Here is a 15000-nt window from a genome sequence, read left to right as displayed (position 1 = left end):
AAACTCAAAATTCATGCAAAACTCAAAATGTATGGTCAACTCACAGTTTATGGTCAACTCAAAATTTATTCTCAATTCAATTGCAAAACAACCAGCACGGGAGGGACTGGTATGGGTGGCATCTTCAATACAATATGGCGGCAAGAGTAACACAAAGTGGAATCGTACTTTTCATCTGATGAAGATGGCAACCTTGACAGACTCAAACTACTGGAGTGTAGTCTGGAAGAGGCCTCTGAGACCCTTTATGTTGTCATTCACCGATCAGAGGACTTAAGCTCTCAAAACCCAAACAACCCAGAAATGACTCAGTTTAAGGCTGACACAAATGTTCTATGCCATCACTTAAACATGCTTAGAAGCCACTTTGGGGCTCAGGCAGCTGAGGAGGCAGGACGGGATAAAGAACTGTACTTGTGCCCTACAGAGAACTCTGGAAATACAGGGAGAACAAGGTACGTAATTTCTGTTCAGCAGCTTCAGTTCCTCAGAGATACATTTTTCGTGGACAAAAATAGCCAAAATTCTTGGGGTGTCAAGAAAAACAATAAATCGAAGGAGACAGGAGCTGGGAATGAGTGAAGAACTTTCCTGGTCTAGCGTATCTGATGATGACCTTAAACAAATAATGTGTGAGATACAAACATTAACCCAAGGAATTGGCCAAACAAGGATTCTTGGAGCTTTAAGGATCAGGGGGCTAAAGATTCAAAGGTGGAGGGTAAGATAATGCTTGTGGGAAATTGACCCTGTTGGCACTGTTCTGAGATGGCGGCGGGTAATTCATGTAAGGTCTCCAAATTCCCTATGGCATCTTGACGGCAATCACAAGATGGTGAAATGGAGATTTGTCATCCATGCTGCTATTGACGGGTTTTCAAGAGTTATATTTGGTATGTATACTGTGCCTCAGACAATACTTCACGGACAATGCAAACTTTGTTTGAAGAGGCATTTACATGTAGACAGTATGGTCTACCCTCTAGAGTTAGATTTGACCATGGGGCTAGAAAACGTGGATGTGGCAACTATAATGCTACAGATGAGAGGTCTTAATAGAGGAAGTGTCATCGCAGGCAGCTCAGTGCATAATCAGAGAGTTGAATGGTTGCATCGAGATGTAACCAGTGGAGTCTTGCGTGGGTATATTTAGCAGTTTGAACAGCTGGAAAGATATGGACTTTTAGACGGGAGGAATGATATCCATTTGTTTGCTCTGCATTTTGTGTACAGAGAAAGAATCAACAGGTCTCTCGAGGAGTTCGTTGCTCACTGGAACCATCACAGCCTTAGCACTGAAAACAACCTTTGCCCTCTTCAGCTTTGGAGCCAGGGTGTTCTTCAACAGTCCTTATCCTGCAGTCCAGCAGTACATGGCATCCTGACAGATGACAATACTATCGACGTTGATGACATGTTGTCATCTGCAGAGAATGATGAAGCTACTGTGGTTGTTCCAGAAACGTTGCTGGGCCTTTCAGATGAAGACATTGATATTTTGCAAGCTACACTTTCCAGATATGGGGATGACAGTATCAGTGGTTATTTACAAACTGTGAACACCATTTGCCAGCTTTTTAATTTCAACTGCTGATGAAAGCAACTAAATGAATACTGTACAGTTGTAATTCCACATGTAAGTCACTGCCAAATCTAAAGCAAGTCACAAATGTGATTGCTTTGGTAAAAAAAAGTTGTAAGTGAAACAGTAGGTCATTATGCCTCGGAATGTATGCAGCTTGTATGTAGCCTGCAAACAAGACCCTTAGCAGGAAATAGAATGAGTGGAACAGTGAGAAAGGGGAGGCACTACTAAATGACCAATTTTTGATCAATGAATAGACCAAGTCATTATATTTTATTAATCATTGATTACTCATGGCTTCACTGATTAGTTCATGTTTTAAAGTGGTTTTGTTAGATAAATTTGTGTAGTTTGAGGTCTGCATATACTTACCATATTTTCTTTCCATTTTTGTATTTACATTGTAGAGAGACATATTTCATGGCAACAGCCACTCAGGAATAAATGATAAAAACATACATGTACACATGTATTGCCTGAAGGGTGCAAAAAATTCTAATTAGGTGGGCAGTATTGTGGAAGATGTGTAATCAACAAGTACCCAATGGGTTGTCAATGGGTAAACACCTAATGATTAATCAACTCATTAATTGCTTACATGTTATATCTGATTAAAATTTAAAATCTTCCAATGTTTTGGGCTTCATGTATGACCAACAACTTTCAAGGGTTTTGGTTGACCATTTGCCAAACAATGTGCAAATTTACCATGAAAACATAAACAGCAAACGAAAAAGGGATCAAAATCTATAGATCACTCAATTCTTGAAAGGTGTCTTCTACCCAACCCCACAAACACATCACATGACACATTCATTGACAGTATGCTTTACATACCATTTGAACATATAAACGTCTTGAATTCTCACCGCATATTTACAAAAAGACCAATATACTCAAGACTCACGGAATAGTGTGCCATCTCATAAGCAAAAACATGCAAATCAAAAGTTAGTGAACCTACAGAGTCAAACAGCTGATTGTTTTGTGTGACAGGCCAAATTCAAATAATTCCAAATGATCATCTATCACTTACGGAAATTTAAAATCAGAAGAGACCCACTGAGTAAATTTTGACAAACTTCACACAAAATAACTGAAACATTAAGTTTATTGTTAATCACATTGTTACTCACTTGAAATTACAATTTGTAACAAATATGATGTACACTATTAAATCTGTATGTGCACACTTTTTATACAACTGTATCCCTAGCCTGTAAAACATTATCATAAGAGACAACAAGAAACAAACATCTGATTGAATATACCCCTTACATAATTACTGACCATTATGAAAATGTAGCCGGAAGGTTTTATTCACATGACAATCAGAGGTAACAAACTTAATAACTAAGTGGCCGCCTTTATTTGATTCTTATTTTAGCTCAACTATCAAATCAGAATTTGAGTATACATGTAGCTTCCAAGAAATCAATGTAATACCAAAAAGGAACTTTTTTATTTTATTTGTTTTGGAAGAATAAGAGGTAGCCTCAAAAAATGTCTCAAAATTTAGTGCATGGGGACATTCTCATAATGAAACTGCAACTCTGGCTAATAGAGGCAAATAACAAATTTGGAACTGGAACAAAAGTAGAAGGAACACAACATCACATTAACTTCAAATCTGTGGTAAGTAAGGGAAGCTTCAAGGATAGGCTTGATGTTCTGCCACTCTCCAGTCCAGTCTTTGATCCTCCCTGATGGGGGAAGAAGTGCAGCTCAATTTGTAAACAGCAGCTGGTAATCAAGCCTACCCCCAAGGAGCCAGTGATAACTGAAAAGCTTTCAAACAAAAGGCATAAAAAAGGCATACATTTTCTCACTGTGACCACAGTGGAAATGGTCATTTCCAATGCACCAGGCTCAGCCTTCTGAAAACCGGCCGGTCGTTGGCTCAATGAGCCGCCTCCTCAGAAAGTTTGACCGTCTCCTTCCAGTCAGAAAATGTCTTATTTTATTACGACGAGGGGAGAAATAAAACAAACAGACACAACACATTTTTAGCTCTTATAAAAGCTTAAAAAAGCTTGTTTGATGCACAAATTCGTGTTCGCAATATTTTTTTGAGTCGCGCACATGAAATGTTTATTTAACTAACATTCCAGTATTTCTTCTCAGACTCCATGCAATTAAGTGTCAATTCCATTTGTGAAATTTCGTCACTATAAATCCCCCAGATTGCACTAAATTGCATCTGTGAGTGTCTAAAGAAAGAGAAAGCCCAAACATGTCTTAGCTGATCAAGTGCAGTCTTCGTTCTTTCAATGGCATCACGGAAAAGTATCGCTTGTATTACAGAGGTCTTGTTCTCATTCTACAGAGACAGAAAAGGGAACAACAACAAATACCATAAATAAAACTTCAACTTGTAAAAGTTATCAGTTCTCAACCTCAACAAAATACCAAGTATACACTGTAATGCTTCAATGCAGTGTACAGAACTGTATTAGTTACATGCATTATTCTCATCTTGGAATCAGTAAGATTATGACAATAGAATTATTTTACAATTTATTGGAATATAGCATAGATGTATACTGTAACATGACAGTCTACACTACACACTACTGACACAAAAGCATGTGTGGTAAAACACTAGAAGAACCTGTAAGCAACTACCTAAAATGCCAGAAAACTGGTCACCCAGCTGAAAGAAGTGATTGCTTAAGATATGTCTTGGATACGGTGATTTGACTGAAACAAGGTAATTTTGTAACACAGACAAGTGGTTGCTTTACAAAACGAGGTGGTCACAAAGGGAGGTTCATGATCAACTGCAACACTTTCTGCTAACCTTTAAGACCATTGTAAGTCCACGCTCAAACATAACCTTTATAATAGCTTCCTCCGTGGAGATTTCATCAGCACTCTGAGCATTCTGGATCTAAACAGACACCAAAGTCCTTTGAAACTTTCAGTAGAACACTTACAGTTGTACATGAATCTAAAACAGTCAATGGAAACACAGCACTGTGTGCATTAGCAAAAGTATCATTTACGCTATTGGCAGTGAAGTTGAGTGAAAAAGGGTAAACCAGCCTATATCATGGCAGATCTATTTTGATATGGGGCATGGGTTGAGAGCAGTTGAGGTGCAGCTATCACTCTTCACTCTTTACCCACACCCCTTCCCCTAACTCCCCAGCCCCCCTCCAAGAAAAAGTTCACCCCTCTTTTCAAATACATAATGTAGGCTTGCTGCCATGTATCAATCAAAATAGCAACATTTCTGGGCTGTTGGTTTTTGTTGGTGTAGAAAATTTGGACTATGCAATGCTATATTCAGTGAAAGATGAGGGGAATACCTCAAATATTTCCCCTTAACATATCCATAGGAGCTTGTGGGATAAACACACACACAGACTCACCTACCTTAAGCACAACATCCTTATAGTTGGGATTTGCACAGTCGTCAAAGCACAATTGCTGTACGGCTGCATCCACACTCCCTGTTGCAAGGTAACAATATAATGCTGAAGAAAAGAATGGAAATCCAGCACCTCCATGCAGCACACTGTGAACAATGATTGTGCCAATGATCTTCAGGGAACATCTCCTTTAGTACAAAGAAGCTTCTCTCTTGATCCACACCAGAAGTACTAGAAGGAGTGGATGGAAGCCCATCACTATCAGCAACTGTTTGGGGTTCTGTGCTCAGTGGTCGTTCAGGTATTTTGACATCCCCTAGATCATCCTCCAGTGTGTCCCAGGGATACATGTCTAAATCTCAGTCTCCATCAACTTCCTCAGAGTTCTTGTGCAGGACTTTGTCAGGTCTGGGATAGGTATTTCCTTGCCCTGAAATGCTTAGAACTCATTCTGCATTCATTGTAATCTCATCGGCAACTTTTGGGGAAACAATTTCACCATAGCATACTTTGGCAAATTTGAAATTGGCACACTTTAAAACCAAAATCGGGAAGTCCTCTTCGTGCCATGACTTATCAATTGGAAATTCGTGCACCGCGAACCCATCTTTATCAGCGTTATTCTCGATTGGTGAGTAGGAACGGTCTTGGTATCTGGCTCTGGAAGAATGTAGAATGAGATCCTTATAAACAACATTGCTTGTTTTCTTTGCTAAAGCGGGTGCCTTAGAACGAGTCCCTTGCTTAGACTTGAAATCTGACTTTCGTTTTCCTGAGTTGCCCGACATTGACGGAAAAGCTTCTCGCAATGACTGCCTCACAGATTCTTCAGAGGGACTGGAAAAGAGTGAGTTGTCATGGGAACACAATGTTTTATAGCCGTAGGTGTGTTTTCTGTAGAACTATTAGCCTACCAAGTTTCAATGGTCTGCGCTGCAAATTGGCGAAGATAGCTCTATTTATATACTTGATGTAATATTGGGTTGAGTGTATGACATCATCAGTCATTTCATTTGCATATTTTACACATTTTTCAAACTTTAATATCTCTGGAACTAATGCAGGTATTTGCAAACGGTAAACGGCATTTTCATTCTTTCATAGAATTCTTTGTGATATACCTAAAAAATGAAGACGTAAAAATTTGATCATAGTGGCACTTTAACAGATCCCTCAGCATGTGAATCCCCTCCATTTTGAAATGTTTGCAAGGGATAAACTGATTGAGGGGGCGGAGATTCACTCTGGCCACCCCCTTTTTTGGGGACTAGAAAAATTGAACTCACAAACCCTTGGTGTAACTCACCCAGAGGGACCACATGGATAGCCTCTTTCTCTAGCATTTGTTGTATTTCCAGGTCTATGAGAGCCATGTTCTCCTTTGCATGAGGAACTGTCAGTGGGTTGGATAGTTGATGTGGGGTACTCACAAGGTCCAGATGAAACCCCTGAACAGTTTCTAAGACCCAAGGGTCTTTGCTTATAGCAACCCAGTTTGAAATGCAATGTTTCAGGCATCCTGCTAAGGGGAGGTGATTTACGGCTAACTGACTTTAATGTAACATCATACCTGGGGGCAAGTGAGAAGGCCTCTCTACTGCTGGGTGGCTGGAGGGATTTGCTGCAGGGCTCCTCTGGTAGCTCTGCCTACGCCTGTGAATGAACCCCGAAACTGGCTGAAGTTGCTGGAATTTGGAAACCTTTGACTGGCACCACCCCAGCGGTTCCCTCGTCCCCTGAAAGGGGGGGGGGGGGGGAAGCTGTGAAAAAAGAGCTGGTTGTGAATTCTGCCCCACAGAAGCAGCTGCAAGTAAAGTTTTTGCTGTCTCTGATCTGGTATTGATCCTGGCTTCAAATCCTTCTCCAAACAGAAGAGCCTTGTGAAGAACTATTAAAAACTTGTCGAAGCAAATTTAGAGCTTCGGGATGACTAAAAATCTGCTGAACGAGGGAGACAGGATGTACATTACCTACCTACCTTCCTTCGGGTCACCTTGTTGAAGCTGTATTATCCCAAGGATTGTCATCACCACGCTCAGTAGCGGACATCTTGCTTCAGAGCAAAATAAAATGGCGGATTGGTGTGGTGTGGCGCAGGGACTTATGGGCTGTTTGAATTATGTTAATTATGTTAATTATCCAAGTTTGCTTTCAATGCGCTGTATTTCACAGCGAAATAAAGTTGGTAACACATTGTTATATGAGGCGACTGTTCTGAAGTATAATTCCAGTTGAAACGCTCCACAAAAGAACAAGTTTAGGACAAACTAAAACATTACCACACATCCATACAAGTAAAGTTGGCCATAATTGTTGAGTTCTGCATAAAGTTCATACTGAGAACACTCCATAACACCAAAAGTTTAGCATAAATTGTAAGTTTACAATATATTTTTAAAATATACAATAATGTCCCAATCGGCGCCCCATACAAATGGCCGGTCTGGCCGGTCAGTTCTGTCAAATGGAAAGCGTCCTAATTCTTGTCTTTGTAATGGAAGTTGAAGTTTGACTAAAATTCCACCTTGTTGCTCTCCCACCTGTTTAGTGTAGTCTCAACAAGACTTTTGGAGGAACAGATGAAGCAGTTATTGTTAAATTACTTTGTTCTTTGAACAAAGTATAGGATTGGGCTCGGACTTTAGACTTTTCGGAGTTAAGATTTGGCTGGGCATGCGTAAGATTTGTTTTCCTCATAGAGACACTTTCCATAGAAGGCAATGCAATTGTAAAGGCAAGTCACTGTTTTAACTGAGTTTATTGACAAATTCGCAAACAAATTCGCTGGTAAAAACAGGGTAACACGCCAAGCATAAATATGTGTCAAAAAGGTGAAAAACCAGAAAAACACCACGTGATGCCAAGGGTGCGAAAATGTTAACAGGGAACCCAGCCACAACAGCAATATAAATTCAAGGCCTAATCCATTCATTACACCAGAGATCAAAGGACTAATGAACACGCGTGATATGTGACATAAAAAGGCGATGAAAACCAACGGCAAATTACACTGGAATGCTTATCGCTTTTTTCGTCAGGAAGTCAAACGGGAAATCAAGCTTGCTGAAAAAGAACATGTTCGTTCTGAAGTTTTAAAATCGAATGGAAACTCCAACTCGATCTGGAAAATTCTTAACCGTTGTCTTCCAAAGAAAAACGATCCATTAGCCGCTGTTGAAAATCCACTCCTTCTGGCAAATAAATTCAATGAATTTTATGCTAATGTGGGAAAAGTGACAGCTTTGAAAGCCACGAATCTTGCTAAAGAACACAATCTCAACATTCGAGGCACTGAGGGAATTCATCCGTGTGAATCCATTCACAGGTCTGGTCAAAATAATACTACCTTGTTTACGTTTCGTTCCATCACTACGGGCGATGTGCAGAGGATTATTAGGAGTTTATCGTCTAACAAAGCTCCCGGTTGCGATAAAGTAAATGCAAAAATTCTGAAAGATAGTTCACCAGTCATAGCTCCTATCCTAACTAGTCTTATAAATGTCTCCTTTTCTTTGGGCAGTTTTCCACTTCAATGGAAGAAAGCAGAAATTGTTCCAATTCTCAAATCAGGGGTCAGTGAGGAGCCTGCCAACACAAGACCAATTTCACTACTACCTATTTTATCTAAAGTATGTGAAAGAGCAGCTCACTCACAGCTTGTCAATTTCCTCGACTCAAGCAATATAATACATCAAATGCAAAGCGGAAACAGAGAATTTCACTCAACTGAAACCTCATTACTCTATTTCACAGACGAACTGCTAAATAATATGGATCACAGAAAGATGTCTGTTATTGTTCTCTTGGATATGTCCAAAGCTTTTGATAGTATTCGACATGACTTGATGTTGCGCAAACTTCGCAACGTTGGTTTATCGGAATTAGCGTGTGCCTGGTTTGAGAGCTATTTGTCACAACGTCAACAAATCGTTAAGATTCAGGATACCTTGTCCAGCCCTCTACCCTTAACAGTCGGAGTACCGCAAGGATCCATCTTGGGCCCAGTACTGTTTGCATTATATGTAAATGATCTCCTTCGAGTCCCAAAACACTGCAAGCCTATGGGCTACCGGTATGTGGATGACACAAAAATCTTCCTCGGGTTCCCGTCAAACAAACTTCAAGACGTTATCTCTGCTGTAAACGAAGATCTCAAAGAAATAGTGAGTTGATGTTGTAGAAACTCACTGCTCATCAACCCTGATAAAACAAAACTCCTTTATGTGGGCGTTCCCCAACTAATGAGGACTTTACCTGTCACTCTTCCAAGTGCCACAATATTGGGAACTGAAATCAAGCCTGTGACAGTAACTAAGGACCTGGGAGTGCACATTGATTGCTATCTTAACTTCAATGAGCATATCACTAAAACTGCATCTGACTGTATGTTTAAACTAACGAGAGTCAATAGGATAAAGCATTTATTGGATCGAAGCACTCTAATATATCTCATAAAAGCTTTTGTCTTTTGCAAACTTTTTTATTGTTCGACAGTCTGGAGCAACACAAGCAATGAGAATATAAAAAACTTCAGTTAGTCCAGAATTACGCTTGCAGGATCGTAACTGGCTTGAAAAAGTACGATCACATTACAGAAGCCCTGAAGTCCCTTAAATGGCTTAACGTAAAGAAAAAACTACTCTTTAATGACTTAGTCATGGTTTATAAATCAACAACTTGACTCCTAACTATCTCTGTGAACGATTTAAACAACGCTCAGAAATTCACCAAAGAGATACCAGGCAAAAGAGCGAGCTTACGTTACCCAAGTGTAGGGTCGCGGCTGGGCAAAGGGCTTTTGCCTTCCGTGGGGCTAAAAGTTTTAACTTTTTACCTAAATTAATCAGAGACACGGAAAGCCTAAGTGGTTTTAAAAGGAGAACTTTTAAGAATATTTTCAATTCATAACATGTGAATTTAATATTGAAATATAAGCTGTTTTTATATATATATATATAATCTATATTTTTATTTGTAAATAGTTATTATCTTATTTTATCTTATCTTATTATTATCTTGTTTTTGTAATTTAATATTTCATATTCATGTATGGCGGAGGAGCCCCCAGGGGGGAGCTATGCAATAAAGTATGTATGTATGTATAATATTCAGTAATCGTACACTGCGTGACTCAGTAACCTATCTTACCAGGCTAATTACATAATTTTATAATTATTCTCCTGGTATTGTTAAAAGAATTTAAATATTTTTCAATACCAATTAAAGAAACTTGTAAAGCATCTGTTTACTGGTTTTGATTGGAATTAACGCTGTTAACAACAGTTTTTAATTTTAACAACTATTCTACAATTGGACTTACCATAATTAAGGGTCACAGAATGTGGACTTTGAATGTTGGACTACAGAATTGAACTGGATATTGACCAAGTTAAGTCAAGTCAAGTTAAATCAAGTTTATTTTCAAAAATTACAGTTAAATTTTACAATGAACACTACATGCGTATAGCAATGCTATTCGAGGTGTGCAGTGTACAGTCGAACCTCGCTTATCCGGACTTGTTGGGACTACACGAAATAGTCCGGATAATCGAGGGTCCAGATAATCGAGAATATGAATATTAATGAGGAACAAAAACTGATTACGTTAAGAAAGTGACATTTAATCGTGGAACAAAACATTTGCAAATCGTTTGGAAAACAATATGGTCTACATCTTCACTGTCCGTTGTGAATACCTGTATACGTGTCGGGAAATGTTATGATCTTTTTCCTTGCTCTTGCGGATATCAGATATCTGCCGTTTACTAACGCCATATTCAGCTGACAAATTGGTTCCTTTTTCTTCTTTCTCTAATCGCAAAATTATAGCCTGTTTTTCTTTTATTGAAAGAACGGATCGCTTACGCTTCAAGGACCTGATGATCGTGAATAAACATTTGTGACGTAGTGTAGCTTGTTTGCAGAATGAGGTCCGAACGAGCCAATAGAGCATGAAATTTCACATAGCAACAAAGCAACTCTAAGCCAATCAGAACTCATTCGAAAGTTCCACATTAGTTACGACGTGTGCAAGCGCTGCTTTGAAAGAGAAACAAACTCGCGTTTACTTTTCAACGCTGTAGTTTTAAAAAGAATATGGCTAGGGATCTTGATGATGACTAATAAATATTCATGACAAAATTGATTATTACAATATTACGATTATTCAGCTTTGTCATCATTGAGTAGGCATCAACATACTGTAAGCATCCTCAACTCCAAGTACTGTAAGCAGACATTTCCTAATTTGTTTTTTGAATGGACTTTTTGTAAGCTTGCACCAGTCAGGATGAAGATAATTCCATAATCTTGTTCCAAAGTTTGCAAAAGACTTCAACTGTAAGCTCAGTCACGATTAGCTACCATACATGTAAGATATCCAAGATAACCAAGATATTGTAACATAAAAAAATTGCTGAATACTGTGAACTTTAAATGAAAGGAAATCGGCTAAAATGAAGGCTTTGTTTCCTCCACTCGATCATCTCAAAAATTGTCTCGAGAATCAAGTTTTGTGGATCGAGCTTCGAGGGACTACATGTAGCTGTTCACTTATTTTTGCATGGTACTGTAATTTGTTTCCAAACACAGGACTTTGTGTTAACATAAGTTAATTGGCAACAGTTGACAATCACTTTGTTTTCGTGGCATTTTTTGCATGGTACTGTAATTTGTTTCCAAACACAGGACTTTGTGTTAACATAAGTTAATTGCCGACAGTTGACAATCACTTTGTTTTCGTGGCAAGCTAATATTATTACATGTATTGTTCTTCATGTTGTGAAATATTCCTTGAGAGTGGTCACAACACATACAAGTAGTCCTGGATTAGCAGGTGACCCTGGTGTGGTTTGCTTATTAGCATGATCTTGAACTTTCATTATGTGATATGTGATGAACACTGAGAAAGTATGAGTGGTGACAAATGCAAGAAACATTTTAGGTTCCAGAGTTAAATCAGACAATCCACATGGCAGTATTACTAGCCATTATAAGCAGGTTAAGGTAAAAACTTCATACAAAAACTTCATGTGCAAAGAATGGTTAACAACTGTATTTATTTGTTTATTGTGGTGGATCACAATCACTCATTTGTAGATGTTGTGATAGGTTGGCCTGGCAGTGTGCACCGTGTTCGTGTCATATCAAACTCAAGACTGTCAAGAACATACATGTAAATCCAGTTCAGAACAAGTTTAATTTTAAATAGTGAGGACATACTCTAACAAAACTTTGAAAACTTGCAATAAGTTAAAGACTTTAAACAGACTTTAAAATAAGCATTTGAAAATTGGAAAATACAATGTAACAGTAGTCTTTGGTCAAAATTCAAAGTACAGTGTACTCATCATCACTCCTGTGATCACTCACACCTATATGTACATGTAATGCATACATGTGTATTTGGAATTTGAAACAGAGGCCATGGGACATTGAAAAGCGCTTGGCCTATATTAACTGCTGCATTTTGAGCACCAGGCCAAGCAAGAAACATCTGCATGGTTTGAAATAATTATTCATTTTCTCTCTCTCCCTTCCCTTCGGTGTTTTTTCTTGATTCTTGGTCTTTTTTTAATCTCTTCTCTTCCAGTTCTTGACACCTACATGTAAATTAATTACATTTAGTCCAAAAAATAACCTCAACAGTTTCTTTTACCTGATGAATACTGACTGGTATGTATAAGAAATCACATTATGTATGCTGTACATTGAAAACTGCTTGAATCTGTCAAATACAACATCCTGGATTTTTTCAATATTGGTCTTCTTTTCTTCAGGATAATTTTGGGTTTCTTGTCTTCTCTTTCATTGGATTCATGATTTGATTTTGTTGCATCTGCAGCCTTAGGATCACCAATTGATTTATCTACATGTATGCTTGCAGCTGTAGGATCTTCTTTGGTTCCAGTATTATCATCTGCATAAGAAATAATAAATTATTATTATTATTATTATTATTATTTGTTGCAAAAATACAAAATATAGATGTTGTGTGAAGTCATCTTAACCCCTACTCTTTATACCCATTGTCAATATTATTTCAGTATTTAAACTGCTGGAATCTTTATAATACAACTTCCAGGAACTTTTCAATATTGGTCTTCCTTCTTTTCTTCAGGGTAATTTTGGGTTTCTTTTCCTCTCTTTCATTGGGTTCATGATTTGATTTTGTTCTATCTGCAGCTTGAGCATCACTAATTGATTTAGCTATGCTTGCAGTTGTAGGAACGTCTTTGGTGGTATTATCATCTGAATAAAAAACAATAATAATAATTACTATTTGTTACAAAAATACAAAAATGAAGATGTGTGAAGTTATCTTCACCCCTACTCTTTATATAATATACCCATTGTCAATTTAAGCATTTCCTTCAAAACAGTTTTGCAATGTGCATGTATTAACATGTACAGCTGTACCTTTTGGCTTATCACAGTTTGGACAAATAAAGTCATCTTCTTTACAGTACACTTTCAAACACTGTCTGTTGGTATAATGGACACCAGTTGAATGTATCTTTGCCTCAAATGCTTGTTCCATATTTCAGCACAAGATCATCAACTGAAACAAAATTAATACAAAGTAAGTGATGGGAACATTACTGACAGATAATACAGGGGTAATTCCACAATATTTTGCATGTCATAGAGGGGACATTTTAGAAGAAGAAACTATAAATATTTTTCTTATTATTTAAACAATTTAGTTTTGCTAAGTTTGGACTGCCACTGAATTAAGCTACTTATGACTCTTTTTTATCAAATTGTTTCAAAATTATTTCTGCAATATTATGGGAGAATTTAGACTACAATGTGAGTTGTCACGGAGGGGACCAGAAAATTCACGAAAACTGAAACTAAAAATGAAAGCACAAAACTCTCTCAATCTAAAAGTGCAGCAGCAACAATTTAATGCACACTGTGTTCTGATGTTACTGGGCAATAATAATGAATTAAGGGAAAGACATTAAATTTTGCCTCTTCATTAGTGCCTGCTTAACAATTAGTAATAATGGCTATTGTCACAGAGGGGACTGTTACAGAAGGGACATTTTGTCTACTTAGACAACAGTCGTCGCTATGCAACCTCCCCTCCCTCAGGTAGTTTAGGGTTTTTTGAGTAAACTGCTTTTTCAATTGGTGTGCTATTCTCATTGTGTATTGCTGTATTCCTTGTGAAACAACATCACCACCTGCTTTTTCTAGCGTTTAATAGCAAGATAATTATCTAGTTCATGTCAAAATTTAATGTTATAGACATTAGAAAAGGACAACATTTTAAAAGAAAAACATGAAAACTTGAACTTTAGAATCATTTTCATCCACCAAAGATTACAAAAACAATGTGCATGTTTAAATGTTCAATGCTTATTGAGAACTATAATATGAAATTAACTTTATTCACGCAATATGTAAATACATCTTAAGTTTTTTGTTTTTGAACGGTTCACAGTCACAACTAAAAGGCTTGCATCAAAAGGAATAAGAACAATAATTTATGAATTAATGGTCATGCAAAGTTGTGTAAAATCTCTCTGTCAACAGTAATGCAATTATATGAACAGCATGTATGATCCACATGTACATGTAAATCTAAATGAACCTTTGCAGAAATGCAATGTTGTTCATTAATGCATTTTTGTAACTATACACACATACAGTCAAGTAAAGCTACATGTATGATCCTTGCAGTTACGGACACAATGATTTCATATCCGCAGTTCAGTTATGATTAATTTCATATATCATTTCATTCATTTATACACACAGTTTTGCGATAGTTTGACACTTCAATTTATAGTGCAAAAACAGAGTTTTTGAAGTGACTGCTCACAGTTTGTGTTGCTTCCAAATAAATAGGTGCACTTTGTCAATTTCATGTTGAATGGGCGATTACCCTCCAACAGCACCGGGGCATTAAAAATGCAGCAGCAATTCACCCTGTCCAGATCATCAGTTTTTAGCCAGTCATTGATTGTTAAACTTTTACTGTGCAAAAATTTCAACTCTTCCAAAATGAAGTGTGTTGACATACATGTTAGT

The 15000-nt window shown here is 37.7% G+C and overlaps 1 protein-coding gene across 7 annotated transcripts in view; it reads left to right on the top strand.

Moving 5' to 3' along the window:
- LOC138007132 (uncharacterized) overlaps positions 1 to 15000 on the top strand; it is a 55141-nt gene that overhangs the window by 2453 nt on the left and 37688 nt on the right. Inside the window, exons 2-3 of one of the 7 annotated variants that reach the window (XM_068853879.1) lie at positions 96 to 455; positions 1234 to 2101. The exons of 4 other annotated variants lie outside the window; for them this stretch is intronic. In XM_068853879.1, coding sequence (XP_068709980.1) covers positions 304 to 455; positions 1234 to 1594 — 513 coding nt within the window. In that variant the 5' untranslated portion in view covers positions 96 to 303 and the 3' untranslated portion in view covers positions 1595 to 2101. Of the gene's footprint in view, positions 1 to 95; positions 456 to 1233; positions 2102 to 6317; positions 6503 to 8479; positions 8706 to 15000 lie in introns of those variants that run through there. 2 more of the 7 variants (XR_011124006.1, XR_011124007.1) reach the window with 2 other exon arrangements.

This window comes from Montipora foliosa, chromosome 6, assembly GCF_036669935.1.
Source record: "Montipora foliosa isolate CH-2021 chromosome 6, ASM3666993v2, whole genome shotgun sequence".
Lineage (NCBI taxonomy): Eukaryota > Metazoa > Cnidaria > Anthozoa > Scleractinia > Acroporidae > Montipora > Montipora foliosa.
This window is presented reverse-complemented; position numbering and strand designations above follow the sequence as displayed.